Here is a 17,167-nt window from a genome sequence, read left to right on the forward strand (position 1 = left end):
CAACTATCTTAATGTTATGATCTACTTCCACATTCATAGATATTCTTTGGTACTAGGTACTAACACTTCAAGCTCAGCTTGAAACCTTGATTGCTTTTACATCTTCAGAGTAAGTACTACCATGCAAAAGTTTGTACATAATAAGAAAATAAATATTTCTTCAAAACATTATTCGCCAGCTATAATCATATATTTAAAAATTGTTATAAATCATTGTTGTATGATACATACATGTCGACATCGGTTTCTGCTCAAAGGAAACAAAACACTCACATACCGATATCTAAACACACAAAGCTTTGGCATCATAAAACTGAGTACGAATAAAAAACTACACTGCACCTGCACACAATTATAAGCACAAAAGAAACACTGAAAAATTTCACAGTGACTTCCAAGTTAGAGAGCTCCACATAAAACTTTACAATCATCGTAACCACGTAATGCCATGCATGCTGTCTCGTGCAAGATCAAAATTAACGAAAAGTATGGGACAAAGCATTTTCCCAACACAAACCAAAGAAAACTGACTAAAACTCACCAGGTAATGACATGATGGACTTTTGATGAAGAAAAAACTAAATTATGTGTGGAAGTTTTAAAAACTATCTTTAATTATTAAGTAGGTTATAACTTATAAGTATGTATTCACATGAAGCTTGAAATATTTTGGCATTTCTTCAAATGTAATCTGAAGTCATCATAACAAACCTTTCACCCTTGGATCAAATTTAATTGCGTTTCCTTTCAATGGGAAATTGTGCCGCTCAGTTGTGTAGTTGAGGTTGTGTAACTACCAACACCAAAATCCTCCAAATAATAGGAACTTTGGTTTCACAAGGCTGTACATATGATTTTAGTTCTCGTTAAAAATATAAACATGAAATCTGTAATTGAACTAGGCACCAATGACACACACAAAACAAGTAAACACAATAAACCATAACAACAAAATTTTAAATTTAAGTACTGTACATTAAAAGCATGTCTCAAAAAAAATTTTTTTTAAAAGCAATTAAAACTTAAACATTCAATAACATTTTTCTTGGCTATTTTCTTAGCATCATATCATGGTAGGTTAGATCAAATTACAATACTTTTAACATCAGAGTTGTGTCAACAGTTTCTGGTAACGCACAAACTCATTTTGTAATGGTTCAGGTCCAAGAACTTTTTAATTGCGGGCTAGAAGAGTGCGAACGATATTCGTAACACTGGCTCTTGCAACAAACATTTATACACCTCTATGTGCTAAATGCAGAATTGCTGTCAATCTTACCATTGTTTACTATGGGAATTTGCTCTTGGCCATGGGAGTAGCATAAACTCAAATAAAAAATTTTGGGTGGCATTTAACTAAAAAAATTGTGTCAGAGTAAAGTAAAACTATATGAAAAAAAAAATTTTTATTAGCTCAGATAAGAAGCTAGGACCTGATAGCTGCATTGGACGGGAAAAAAAAGATGGATTGGATGAAAGTTTTTGTTTGGCAGGAGCAATTGTCAGTGTGTGTCAAGGAGGCTGTTGTGTTCTTCGGACACAACAAATGGCCTTGCGCCATAAAAATGTCTACACTTTTCTTTTACTCCTTGTTGAACTAGAGCATGCTCTCATTAAAGGGGCTCAAGAAGCCCGCCTAGTCAGGGGTATATTTGTGTTAGTAAGGTGGGACAATAAGAGCAACGCTCACTGGTGCTTCTAACGCGGTGTCACCTCTACGTGCAAGGCTGTGGCAACACAGTCTTCTCGTCCTGCATAGGGCTACTGTGAGATCTAAGCAGCAACAATATTATATGGTGGAGAAATGTTTAATGCAAGTCCCTTGAGTACTTCCAAGGATCTGTACCAGATAGACCCCACTCTGATAGCTTAAGCAGTTTTCAAATAAAATTTTTTCTTTCCGATGCTCTGCCCTGAAAGAGATGCGAAGCAGACAAAGTGTTCTCGGCATCCTAGTCTCAATCCTAGTCAACCTCTTCCTGAGGGGGGGGGGGGGGGGGAGAGAGCTTCTGAGCTGAGGGGTGAATGTCTGGAAAGGCATCTAAGCTCATTACTAACACATTTAAAAATATTTATTTTATATTCATCTTAAATATTTAACTCTTATTTTTTTAAATCACAAATAACCTCATGGTGCCAACTTAAAAATTTACCCCAAAATCAAATTGTCGTCTACTAGGCATACAGTGCTTGAATTTGAGACCATGCTCTTGTGTGTTATGTACATTTCTAGAACTGCAAACTATTATGACACACTCATGAGCACTATGAGTGCTCCAAACATTTTGCATACCGTAAATAATGAATAACATAAAAAGCAATAGTTGAACAGAACCACTACTAGCCTGAAAACGCTCTATTTGAGCGTAAATTATTATGTCATGCAAAACATTGTGTTTTTTTTTTTAAACATAAATAAAATAATAATAATTTGTATATATATCTTTTTAACATTTTAACAAGTTGGTGTGATCACTGGTGAAGTGCACCAGTTATTTACATAACTGCACTTTCAGAGCATGACATTGAGAATGACAAGAGGGGGGGGGGGGTGGGGAGGGGGGGAAGTTAGGTATTCAATTTTGTACAGCAAAAATTTTTAGATATTGATTGGCAAGAGTTAAGAGAAAAAAATTCGAAATATACTCGTAGCCTACACAAATTATTAGCACCAAATAATTTATAAAGATGGAAACATTACAGATTTGTCAATTTTAAAGTAGAAAACTTAAGTGGTCTAACACACAATGCCTATGTTTACTAACATGGAGCAGCTTCAAGATGAAATTTCACCATTATTTATTTTCAATTCACTAACAAACTACTAAATGTGTTTAGTCGTGTCGCAGCAGGTCCGAGCCCCATTTAGGAGGTACATAAAAAGGTTCTGTTTGACAAGTCGGAGGTCCAATCCCAATTACATCCTCTAGGGGTGGCTTCCTCTGTGGTTTTCCCACCCAATCGAAAGCAAAAGCTGGTAAAGTTTTCTGATACCATTCATTTCCTTGCTATAAGTGCCAGTCAGTAATTGACGTTTGTCAGCACCAGTAGTTAAGTAAAAAAATAATAAAATTAAAAATAACACCCTAACTTACCTTTAAGCAACCTCATGAGATATGGCACAATATACTGCTTGAAGACAACATTGGTTGAATCATTTAAAGCATCTACAAGTTTACAAATTACTATCATGCAGTAGGTGGAAATGGAAACACTTTCCCAATACAGCCAAAAATATTAATAGTAACAACACAATAATTTTTACCAGGAAAAACTTTACTGTTTTGGTATACCATATGCTTTCAGGAATTTCTTAAAAAAAAAAAAACTACTAGCAAAGCTAACCTATACATGACCAAATAAGGTTATTTCATTTATTTATATATATATATATATATATATATATATATATATATATATATATATATATATAAAAGCTAGTTTAGCATTCTACATAAAAATGTTCCAAAGTACTGAATTTTGTGCGCAAAGAAAAACAGATGTTTTCTAAGGTCAAAAGGTTTTCTTGTCATTTAACCTAGGGTATCAGCATGTTAAACCTACAATGCTCACTACAAAAGCCTACCACCAATGAAAATGCAGACAGACAGTTATTAAAGAACAGTGTTGTCTCACAGTTCAGATTCCCATGAATTACTGCGAAGCAGGATGAGACATTATTTACTATCCAATGACTAAATACAGATAGGTTTAAAAACCGTTCCACCTTGAGTTTTAAGAGACTGACACAAAACACATGGGATGAATGGGATACATAAATGAGCCTTTCATCTTTTGTACAATATAAATATAAATAAAAGCTCCAGTTGGTTATAAGGCATTCCTGGGATGGTTTCCAATTTCTAAAGCTGCATTCCTTCACGTCACTTTACCGCAACTGCACGATACTGAAGTGTTTACATCTGACACCTATTACATGACCAACTCCAAATTTGTTTATACACGTATGTTCCAAGACTTTTTGGACAGGTGCCGCACAATTTTTTTTCAATTATTGACAGCAGAATAATCTTATAAAATTAAAACAATAATTATTTATAAATGATTAGCTGGTCTGGTGCTACATGATGTGTTTGGTTTATTACTCCCAGTATTCATTTGCCAAAGTCGACATACTTTTTTCCTTATCTTGAACATGGTTGTACCCTATATGGTATTATCATATTATCAATGGAATGATGTACAGCACCAACGCCAAAGTGCATTTTCTTAACCCGCAGGTTATATTAACTTTAGCAACCAGCACACCAATGTTGCAATGCGGATTTAAATCCCACCAACCATTACCATGACGACGGTAATCAACAGGATCCAGTTGCAACGTTTACTCATACAAATGTTAGTGAAAATCAGCTGCTATAAGTTGAAGATACCTACTAGCTCTGCTTCGAGCAGTCACAGTTATATAACGTCCAACTGGCAAAACTTTCAATAACAACAAAGCCTGTGTGAATATGTGTTCTTTAGTTCCAACCAAATACAAATAAAAAAATCAACATATTCTTGAATACAATATTGAATTTTTGAATAAAAGAGTGGGTAAATTAATTTTAATTTCTTACATTGATTTTAAAATCATTATTGAATAAATACTTGTTTATGTTATTTCACGTCAATCATTATAAATACATAAACCATGAATTAAAAAGAATGTATGTTTTCAAATTTAAAGTTTTTGGGAGGGAACTTTATTGGATTGCCTTGTTCACAACTTGTCAGAAAATTTTCAGATTGTATATTGTCCCACCACCACCACCACCTAGCAGACTGTACTTCAGCAGTTTTGCTGATTACCATGGATATACTGAAATAAACTCTGTGAAATTAGTACCACATCAATCCCATTAATATGGGATGTAGTAATTATTTATATTGTACAGCAATGCCTCTTAACATCAATTTTGATCATTACCCAAGATAATATAAAACTGCTCCGCTCCACTTAGAATACAAAAAATATATATATAAACTATATATGTTATTTCTAAGTGTAAATATTTGAAATTGAATTGAATATCAATAATAAACTATTCATTTTGATAAGAAAACCCTATTCAAGAAAATGCCATTCAGATAATTTTCAGCGCAATATGATAAAAAATTCACATATCACTTAATCTATGCTATAAATAAATTAAATTTTACCTTTTTTTATAAGTGTTCTTTGTTAATAGGTCTTAATTAAGGACCTTCTAAACACGGTTTTACTCTATTTGAAATTATCAATATTTGCAAAGGCCTCCGTGCAACAAACACAGACCAACTAGAAAATGACATTTGTAGCTTGTGGGGAAAAAAAATATCATAAACAGTATACATTTGAAAATAGTACCCAAAAAAAACATTTTCAAGCAGTGGAACATAAACTTAATGTCCCAAAATTAAATCAGTTTAATTCAAGCAATAAATATTCATGAAAGCACTTGGTACACATGAAAACAGTAGTAAGGTATGACCAAAATTAATTGCTAATTGACTGCTATAATACCAATGTTATGTAAAAAAGCATGTTCACATAAAATTTACGTATAGTATTTTCTAGACTACATAATATTTTCTTAATAGATTAAAAAAAACTTTAAAAAAATATTTACATTGTGCAACCCACAACTGGTGACAGAATGGAGTCATCCTTCAGAACAATGCACATAACTAATATGTGCTACAGCATAACAATTTTGAAGAAAAAATACATATATAAAAAAAACCTTTGCTCTGCAAAAACAATAATTTTAACATTAATTACATACATTACAGGGTTCAAAACTCACAGTACATATTGAAATTCTACAATAAACAATATTAAAATGACAATATTGAACAAAATATAAATTATACAGTTCACTAGATTAGTAAAACGAAGCCACACAATCGGGATCAAAGACATTTGTAGCAGCCAAAACAATCAACAGGGTCGCCGAGGTTATTTGTGGGCCACTGGGCACTCTTTCTTGCTTTACAAGAACTCTTATCTTCAAACTGGATATGGAACTACAATTATTCAAAAAATAATATACCAAATATGCCATGATAAATTTTTTAAGCGTAAAATAGTTTATGTTCCGCATTATTACTGAACAAAGAACGAAATCTTGTTTGCAAAAATAAATAAAATTTATTTCTTTTTTACTATAAAATGGCTAAATAAGTAAAAATGAACCAAGAAAAATTTATTTTATTTTTTTGATTACCTAACTACCTATATTGCATTAACATCACTAATTATTCTCCAAACATATTTCAAGTTATTTAAAATGATATAACTTTATTTACAAGAAAAATTTCCGCTAATTTAGTTTCAATTGGTGTTGGGCCCCTCAAATGCCTGGGCCTCTAGGCCTTTGTCCCTTTCCCCTCGGCGGCCCCACGACGCAACAACTTCCTGGAGCTCTCCCAAACAACATTCACAACTGCAACCCCGACAAAATGCGTACCTAACAACACACCCTCCACTCAATATACACCTTCCATGAACGACGTGTCCAGACACTGAATCAACGTCCGCATGAAGGCCATCTCCTTGCGCGCGTTCTCGAATATGACGCGCGGGTCCTGAGACGTGCACCGCAGGCAGTTGGGCGCCATCACCATGGCCAGGTTGCTCGCGTCCATCTTGGTCACTTGCACCACCTCTGTGCGCGCAAAGATCTGCGCACAAGAACACGCGACTCCTCGACACACACACTTACCTGTCCGCTAGATTCCGAGAACAAGCAAAACCAAACCACGACTTTAAAAATTCAACCTTTTTTTTTCCGGCCAGGCTAATCGAGGTCTCCACAACAATTGGAGCAACCTGCGTTTGTTTGTATGTTTGTTTGTAAGCGACTTTATCAGATAACTTTCAAAATGTTGGATTTCCATAAAATTTAGTAGGTATGGCCAATGGAATTTTTCAAGTTCACGTATAAGCAAAAATGGTGAAGATGTTTTTGATATATTTAATGAATACACATGTAGTTTTCAAAATCAAAAACATTACTATAAGGTAATACCTTATAGCAAAGAAAAACTCGCATCAATTTATTAGATGTATTGATATTTATTCATTATTCTATGATTAATTTTACTTATTCAAAACCAATATGTAAAGCTAGTTGATATCACCAGCTAAATTATGCTATGGACAAAAATATGAGGTTTTGTTTTATTGAAAGAAAAGAAAAACATTTGAGATAACGAAGTTTGAATTAAAAAGAGGATTAACATAGCTATTGTACGAGGGATAAGTTATTGAGTACAAACAGTCTTAATTACCACTAAAATTGTGAAATTTATATCACTATTGCTGTTGAACGGTTTACTATGTGAAGTGCTGAGAAAATATTGATAATATTTTCATAATATTAACGTTGGAAGATGGCCAGACGACTACAAAAACTTTGTCCTAGTGAGAATTTGGAAGAAACTGCGTTTGAGTTTGTAGAACTCTTCTATTTATATTAATTTCAAGTTTGTATCTCTCCCTCGGTGTCTACTGTTAAAATTGGATAATTTTCTACTGTGACCGTTTACAAAATTAGTGCATACCTAAATGAAGAGGCACTATCATACCGGTCAATTCTGAAGACATTGTTACATAGACATTATTGTGAACGAGGACGTTAAATTGTACTACGGCAAACTATCTTCAAGAGTAGCAGATCGTCGGGACCAACATGGTTCCACTACTTCGGACGTCATTCTGGGCTGTACGTGATTTGCAGTAAAGGTTGAACGATTTGTTCGACATTACCACCAAAAGTGTATTTATTACATGTAAATCAATGGACCTCAAGGTATGGTGTTGGGTTATGTTTGTTTAATTATAGTATATTCAGATTAGTTATATTTTGGTATTTTGTGTTAATTGTGCGTTTAGCATTTAAATTATATTTTTAGTACAGCTGAGCGTACTAGTACAATTTGTACACATGTAAATTTGCTAGCACCATCTGACAATTAAGTTAGATAATTGGTTTTCTTTTCTTTGTTGATTTTGCCCTAACAAAAAGCTCAGTGGTTCCCGTAATGTTAATAATATTCTCAATTTTACTTTTATTTTTCTACCAGAGTTTTAGTCAGAGTGCACAAAGTTGACTATTAATCCTTGAATTAACTTTTGCTTGCTTCAAGTCAACTTATAATTTATTTAACGTAAATTCATACATGAGTGAGACTGTTTACCAGGTCTCTTAATATTCTTTGAATGCTAATGTTCTACTGATTGTGTTATTTAGAATATCGTCATATAAATTCAATTTTGTATTAAATGTGCTTAAACATTGAATACCTTAATGTTAAAGATTAGTGTCACTTTGGATAATTTTCGATAAAATCAGTGTTAATACATTAAATTTCTTTCATCGTATATTGTTATCCTTTTAAAACTCAAAGGTAATCAGAGTCAGTAGATTTTGCATTTTAAGTTTTTCACATGGCGCCCAAAATATTTAACCAGTTTATATGTTTTAACCCAGTAATACAGATCTTTAAAATACTTGGGTTAATTTTCTGAGTGAGTGTTGGTACTCGAGTGTTTAGTCAGAGAGGCTACATAAGCATACTATATACTAGTGATGTGCGAGTCTCGGCATCATCGAGAACGAGTCGAGACAGAAATTTTCTCGATCTCGTCTCGAGATAATTTTTTTGGCTCGGAATTTTTGAGAATTTTGTAAACAAGAAATAGGTTAGGTAATATAATATATTGAGGCAGCATTTTGCGTTGCGTGTTGAAATAATTAACATATCTTCAACGTAACGTAGATCGAATAAAATAAAATATACTTGTTACGATAGTATACACGATAAATTATTAAAAAGTTAAAAACGAACAACTTCCGTTCACAAGTCACTACATAAAACGGTAAACGTAAACAATGAATTGTGCTGTGGTTATCACTTTAAATTACAGAAGAAAATGATTATTTTCCGTTAATAAAACCAACATTAAAGTTAAAAATAAATCATTTTCGGTATCAATATCAAGTATCAACGTAAAACGGTACGGTACAAAATAAAAATATAAACATGACTGCAGAATTCTTCCGCGATTGCATTTTGTTTTATGGCCTTAGGTTATACACACGGCCAGCAGTATATAACAAGCAACATCATGATTAAATTGCGGTCCGTATCGATACTGACATATCGATAGTGACATATCGATAGTGGTGAATGTTCAGACTTTCATTATCAAGTACCGTCCATGGCTCAAGGAAACTGTATAAACTATGGAGTCAATAACGTATGTTTTCATACGACAGTAGGCAAATAAACTGTTGAGTGTAAAGGTAAAGTTGCAATTGCAATTGTGGATACTTGATAAAATTATTGAATAATTATGTATGTTTGTCAGATTATTGAGTTTTACTTTTTTGGATCATATTATCCTGTTAACTAAAGTACAGATTTCTCGATCTCGACTCGATTCTCGAGAATTTTTAAATTGCTTTCTCGATCTCGTCTCGATTTCAAAAAAGTCTTTCTCGCACATGCCTACTATATACCCGTAGGTTACCAACCCTTACATTACTTTAAATTCTGGCTTGGAATCCAAAGAGGATAGTGTCCATAGAAATCTTGATACTGTATGCCTCAATTTGAAGCTAAAGAAAATAAGAAGTAATTAAATGTAAGTGAATTATATCTACTACTTCTGTAAGAATAAATTCATTGCACTAACTCTCAAAATAGTTGGATAATTATCTGTGGTACGTATAATTTAGAGTTGTTAAGATTGTCAATTACATTGCAAATATTAGTTACTAGGTTGGCATTTATTTTAATTCAAACTATTTTCTTGGTTTGTTTATTAGTTTTTTTTTATCTATATGTAACTTTTTAAGAACACTAATATCAACTAGGCCAATGCAAAGCTTTGACTAAGCGAATCAATTGAAGTTCTTTTAAATATTCAATTTAACTTCGCCAAGAAATTTGCTATTCATTTAAATTAAGTTTCGGTTGTAATGCGAAGATTTGAGTCTGATGTGAAACTTCACGTTTGTTGTAAAGCTTCAAAACATGAAAGGCCTAAGATTTGCTCATGAAAATATTTAGATTTTTTAGTGTTGTATATTTTTTTGCTTGAATAAAGTTGGTTACATAAAAAAATCAAAAGCTGGCACTCCGTTTGATTTTAGGAATGCTGAATATTAATATTATGTATGGTTATTTTATAATTTTTATTGAATGCTGTTATATATAGGGCTCATTTGTTTAATCATTTATACAGTTCCCATTAAAAATGTTAAATGGATATTTTTTTTAACTTCAATATTGTATTTTATAAAATAAGGGATATGTCACCATTTTTAATATACAAAGTATTTTAAAACCTTTTTGACTACAACTAAAACTCACACAATATAAAAATTTCATAATTTCACTACATCAAACTCAAATAATAGCTGTGCCATCTAAACTATTCCTAGATCCACGTCAAATTCTCAGCAGAGTTGACACCAGGCTTTTTCAAGTGGGAAAGGTGGCGAACACTGGTGTGGGCCAGTGGTTTTCTCAGGATACTCCTGTTTCCCCCACTTGTCCATTATCAACCCATCATCCCTAATCATTAGGGACAAGATAATATGGTTTTACTTTCAGGCAAATTTTGTTTTTAATAACACTAAATTTTGATGTAATTGTTTTTATTTTTTATGAATTTTATTTCTTCGTATCTATAGCATATTATTAAAATATTAAACCTTAATGCCTTTGACGTGTGTGCGTGCGTGCATGTGTGCATGTGTGCATGTGTGTGTGCGTGTGTGTGTGTGTGTGTGCGCGCGCGTGCGTGCGTGCGTGCGTGTGTGTGTGTGTGTGTAGCATTTTTACAATGTAATCATGTAAGTATATTTATTGATTTTACTGTTTAAAAGATTAGGTTTTTGTAATATTAGTTAATTTTTGGTTATAAATGCTGATTAATTTCAAGTTTTAAGTTATATTTAGGTTTTTTATTGTGTTTATTTCAGTGTTAAATGTTGTATTGAAATACTTTCTGGTGTTATTGCAATTCACCATAAATGTAATCTTCTCCCTACTAATCATCTCTAATTACCCGGATGTCGAGATGCTCTTCCTTCATAAATTCTTTCATTCATTCATTCATTCATTCATTCATTCAAGACACTCCTGAGGTGACACCTGATATGCTTAGGGCATGTGGTCCTCTCTTAGTCGGTTGGTGGCAAAAGCTTTGATGGCAACTGTACAGGTGAGTGTGGCGCGAGTTGCCCCGTTGGTCCACATGTGGCTTGCCTGGTGAGTTGATCTGCTGTGTAAGAAGAGGGGAATGTTGTTGGAGGAGTGGTACGCTGCACATGAAGAAACAGGCTCACAAACTCGCGAGACCTGCTAACCAAAGAGGTACAGTACTCTAGCGTGAAGGAGCAGGCTTGTTGGTCGCTGCAGCTCGGCGTTCTTTAGAAGTTGTCGTAACTTGTCGTAACTTAAATATACCTAAAAACTTGCTCACGCTATGTTAACGAGTTTCATTTTCGCTTTTAACGTAAGTGTGTGGAGCATATATGTGTTAAATTTAATAAAGGAATTCTTATTTTGTTGCTCATGGGTCTTCACTCTACTGTATTCGGTCACACATTCATTCAGTCATTGACAAGAACTCCAGTTGACTTGCCTGCAGGAAGCGGACAAGGTAGCACAGCACCAGCTTGTTGAGCTCGGGAAGGCTGTTGACGATGGCGATGGCGGTCTCCGGCTCCCCGTGGTGGTTGACGCACTCCAGGTACATGTCGTCCGGTATGAGGGGCTCGTACAGCTCCCGGTACCACAGCTTCAACAGCGACGCCGGGGCGTGGGCGTCAGTCGTCTCCGCGGGCAGCTCCCAGTGGTCTATCTTCGACTTCAACGAGTTCACCTCGTCAACGTCCGCAGACACTCTGAACGGTTAAACATCAACAACAGAAAAATTATTTTGCAAATCATGTCCGCAAAATGCACAACTAACCATAAGTAACTATACATTGTTTACCAAGTGCACAATTACAGATGATATTTATAAACTGAACACACACACACAATAGATTATATACTTATTAAGGTACACTTTAATAAAAGAGACTAACAATTGTATTATGTAAAACATAGGCACTTACCTAAAGATACCCTCAGTTTGTGCTCCTTGCAACCTCAATACTTCTTCCGATAACGTGGACTGCACCCAAGGCAACTTTTTATGAGGGAACCTCTCTTTCTGAAGTGCCATTACTTCTTCAAGTGTGTTCCCAAACATACTCGGCCTGAAGATCTGCAACTACATCAAAACAAAACAATGCAACAATAAAACTGTTAGAACATTATTACAATAGCACTTAAACAACAACATCTATTAACAATGATAAAAGTTTCCAGCTTATGAGCTCTATAAGCAAATGTCCAGTCAGCCACTGAACAATCCAGACTAAACCCAATAAATTAGTAATCTCAAATGCAAAAATTCGGTACTAGCTGTAAAAGTTGGAAACCTCTTTTAAGATTTACAATGACACTTAACATAACTAAATAATTTTAAAAGCAAGGTAAATCAACACGCAACTAATTACACAGCTACACTCAGAAAAGAAACTGTGATTGTTTAACCTGGCCGAAATAGTGATTGTAGTATCTAAAATAGAGGTGGGACGATACCACACTTTCGATACTCGATTCTGTATTGTTTTTTCAGTTCGATACTTTCGATACTCCAGGGAAAAATATTTTCCCATTAAGAAACAATTATTACAAATAACATAAATTAGTTTTTAACTATATAAATTCCCTCTTTATTACAAAAATACAAACTGCAAACAACTTTAAATACTTGAGTATAAAAATCAATATAAAAAATAGAAGCGAAATACAAACTATCTTCAAGAGAGTTAGCCCTTTATTTTCCAGTACACTTTTTTTTACCGCGAACAAATGTAAATAAAAAGAAAATCAGAAATTTTTGCTTGTTTGTTTCATTTTACAAACAAATTTATGCAACAGAACAATTTTCAATATAATTTTAACTTGAGAAACGTAAAATACAAAACAATCCGATCGTAAGAAAACAATAACAAACGGGTATATTCAGTTCTAAGATTAATGAATGCACAAAATATGAGATCCGTTCCTTGGTAAAGAGCGTGCACCATTTTCATAATCATTGCTAGTTTGCGCCACTAGTCTCGCTTGGTGCTGGCCATAGATGCTACTAGCGAAGTGCACAGTCTTCCTGATACTATCCATATCTATGGTGTGATAAAGTTATTTTCTTACGTTTGCAAAGGTAAACAATGAACGTTTTTCAAAATAAAAGCATTAAAACGTAGTTTATCAGGAGGAATATAAAAAAAAAATTGTGAATTTTATGACGTTTCCGCTTCGTAAAAACGTATGAAACGGGAAATTAATGAGTTTATAAGTGTATGTTGCGGGAAAGTAAACCATTGTAAATATAGTACTTTCGGCGGGACCAAAATTAATTGGCGTATGACACGGGAAAATGTATGAAACGGGAACGTATCATCGAGGTTCTACTGTAGTTGTATTTTGTACGATGGTGACTCAAAACTTAATTCAATAAAAATGAACAAGCATTCCGGTATCGAAAAAATGTATCGAACTTACAGTTTCGATACTCAATACTTTGCGATACCGTCAAGTATCGAAGGTATCGAGGTATCGAAGTATCGAAAATCCCATCAACTAATCTAAACACACCTAGGTGTATCTAAACATGTACTCCAACATTGTAACAGCATACCCTGGCTTGATCAATTTCGTCGACAGTAGGTTTGCGCGGACTCTTCTTGCCGGCGTGGCCGATCCTCTCGAGCCGCTTGCAGCTGATGGTGGCGTAGTGGCTGATCTGCACGTGGATCGGCCACTTGCCCACCTCCGGGAAGTCGAAACTGGGGTCCCGGTGCCTGTTCATGTAGCCGTCCAGGTACGGCTGGAACTTGGGGGAGGGGGGGAAGAACGCAAGGCAAACTGCCAACAGCTCCCAGCCACGGCGTAAACTTTCCCTGGGAACAAGACCATGGCACATCATTAACACAGAATAAAAGTAACCCAAGGATAACCAATGCATGAAAACTATTTACCATCCTTAGCTCAACTGAATTTTGCATTTATATTTTTGTAGAGGTACCACTTAAAAATAATGGTAACAACCCAAACAAGTACCTAATAGGCATTACTTTATATAATGCAAAATGTATTGATTAAAAAATTGATGAAAGATCTAGAAGCCCTTACGACTGTGTTACTCACTTTTTCCCTGGGTAAGAATACACTGATGTCAAATTTATTTAAATAAAAAAAATGAGTTTGTTACAATATAGAGTTCATATTTTTCTAAAGCATGTGTGTGTGTGTGTGTGTGTGTGTGTGTGTGTGTGTGTGTGTGTGTGTGTGTGCAGTGGCGTAGTGTTAAGAAGCATGCCCCCCCCCCCCCCCCCCCCCCCGTATTAAAGCGGGGGGGGGGGGGGGGGGCTTTTCCCAGGAAAATTTGGATTTTAGGGTGTAAAATAGTTATTTTAACAGTTTTCGGTACTTAAATTTAAATATTGTAATGGTAAAAATTTTATTAATTTTGATATGAAATTTGTTTGAGTGATGAATAAGAAATTAATTAAAGATTTGGTGCTAAAGGGGGGGGGGGGGTGGTTTGAACCCCTAACCCCCCCCCCTGGCTATGCCCCTGTGTGTGTGTGTTTTTTTTTTTTTATTAAATCACAGGGTAACTAAACTGTCTTATATTACTAGTGGGTGAATTCATTTCATGAAAAAATTAGTTCCTAATACATAACTATATCTACAACATAGCTGAAGATGATGGAAAATAGCATTTTTAAAATGAACACCATCTCTTTTATTATTAAGGTGAGGATTGCAATTAGACTGATTTTAAAGTCAATTACTTTAAAGCATTTATTTTAGGTTCAAAAACATTTATTGTATGTATCTAAAGAATATTTTTAAAAATGTTATGATGCGTTGCAGTTTTGATGTTTCACAAATTTCCCCCCCCCCCCCCCAACCCCCTCCTTTCCCAAGTTAATACATTAAAAAAAATTCAACACTATTTTTAATATAGCCAACATAACCTTACCAATCATTCAAATGATTTTACACTATTATTAATATACCATAACAAACCTTTATTTTAGCTGCAGGCAATAAAATACATATTTTGAATATGCAATGCTAACCTTAAAGAATAATCACAGAACAGAACTGAATAACATAATTTTTCATCCCCCTCATTTGATCACCCCCTTTGGCAACGTAGTTTTGACTTCTTCTTTTTTATATTCTTTTAAATTTTCCTGTCTTTTCAGGTTTAGTGTTAGTTAACATATTTTGGTGTTGTACCCCTGTGGGAAGGAAGGTGGTGGGAAAGACAATGAAACTAACCCTAACTTGAATCACCATAGGCTGTCAGTAGCAACTTAAACATCACAGATACATGCATAAGTTTGAAAGACAATGCACCTGTTGTACAAATCGTAAACTGATGACGCTACGTTTTCCAAAAATCTTTCCGCAGCATTCAATATATAATGCTCAAAAAAGAGAGAATCACTTTACTGTGTCCATGTATTAGACTTAATTAGAGTCTATGGCCATGGTTTCCAATCCAAATAAAGAAACATTAGTCCCGTCATGAAAACAAACTAGAAAATGAGGTTGTCTTGGAAATTAGCTGGTTAGGATGCTATAATTTTTATTGTAAAGTTTGAAGTATTTATTTGCAGCTATATTCTTCAAACAATTTTACATCATTTCTAAACATTGTGTAAATTAAAATGGCACACTAAGTTTTGTGGGTATTGACATGTCTGTCAGTTGCCCAGCTAAGTTGGTACAGATATTTTCTCTCAATACTGTCATTGTTAGAGCCAAACTGTTTCCAGTGCTAAATCAAACTATAAACCTGATGTTTTCTCACGTATGTTCATTGCATGGACAAAATAATAATAATTCCATTAAAGGTTATTCTGCCTTTAATGCCACAATATTTCCCCTTACAAGCTGGTGCTCTCTGCGTATAAAAAAAAATTCTACCATTCTACCGATTTCTTAATAGGACCATTTTAGCGACTATTAAAAAATATATTTATTCATTATTCCTCTGAAACACTAAAATTCTCATAATGGTTACAGACTTATATTAACTTATTCATTATTTTCATATTCTTAAAGTTATGAAGAAGTTTAAATAAGAAGAAATTTTATAGTTTTAAGTCTCCTAATACTTGCAATAATAAAAAAAAAACCATCCAGATGCAGTAAATACCAAGCACTCACCGCCTAGGGTTCTCGGTGGTCTGTCTGCATATCTGGATGTACAGCTCGTCCCGCAAAGCAGGCTTGCTATACCCTATGCTACAGATCTCCAAGGCCACGCTGTTCAACGTCATCCCCAGCTTTGCTTTGCGATCACTCATGTAGATCTGCACTAGCTTGAACAGCTCACATGCATCCTTCTTCAACGCCTTATCAGAAATTACTAGCATAGGTTTACGAATGGGATCCTGAAACAAAATTGAGGTGAATTACATCTGGCAGGTAGTATGTAGATTATGAATTTTCAATAAAAGTATTCTAAAAAAAAAAAAAATCATCTGTGATGAAAGATGGTCTGAATGCAGACAGAGAGACTCGGAGAAATGCCCAAGGAGAACAATGTCCATTCCCTTCCACCCAGCGCAGTGTGTTGGAACAGCCTAAAAGAATTATTAACACTTGCAAGCCAGAGTTCAAGGTCTGAAACAGGCCAACAAGATGTAGGGCAGGCAACATGTCCACCATGTGTACACACTGATCATCTTGCTCAACAGTGCACACGTAGGTAACAACGTAAGACTAATGATGTGATGTAAACCAACGCTTGTCTAATGCACATGGCTCCATCAGTGGCTTACGATTTGCCAACGAAATGGTTACACTTAGCCTACGTAAACAGATTCCGAAATTACACACCATTTGCTTAAAATTATTGAAGTTACAATTACACACAATTCATATTTTAATGAACTTGTTACAAAATATTAAAAACTGACTGCATTGAAAATGAAAAATACCAAGTCTTATGAGATTTTACAAATAGAGATGGGTCGAGTCTTGGTTTATCGAGTCGAGCCGAGCCGAGTTGGGTCAGATTGAC

The 17,167-nt window shown here is 34.5% G+C and overlaps 1 protein-coding gene across 2 annotated transcripts in view; it reads right to left on the minus strand.

The window, feature by feature from the left end:
• Positions 1–3,441: 3,441 nt before the first annotated feature.
• The window catches only part of LOC134533847 (uncharacterized), an 85,177-nt gene continuing 71,451 nt past the window's right edge, over positions 3,442–17,167 (minus strand). For both annotated transcript variants that reach the window (XM_063371540.1, XM_063371541.1), the window contains 5 exons: positions 16,309–16,535; positions 13,760–14,021; positions 12,126–12,283; positions 11,648–11,909; positions 3,442–6,669 (listed from right to left, as the gene is read on the minus strand). In XM_063371540.1, the coding sequence (XP_063227610.1) occupies positions 6,475–6,669; positions 11,648–11,909; positions 12,126–12,283; positions 13,760–14,021; positions 16,309–16,535 (1,104 nt within the window). In that variant the 3' untranslated portion in view covers positions 3,442–6,474. The remainder of the gene's footprint in view (positions 6,670–11,647; positions 11,910–12,125; positions 12,284–13,759; positions 14,022–16,308; positions 16,536–17,167) is intronic.

This window comes from Bacillus rossius, chromosome 7 (assembly GCF_032445375.1).
Source record: "Bacillus rossius redtenbacheri isolate Brsri chromosome 7, Brsri_v3, whole genome shotgun sequence".
Lineage (NCBI taxonomy): Eukaryota > Metazoa > Arthropoda > Insecta > Phasmatodea > Bacillidae > Bacillus > Bacillus rossius.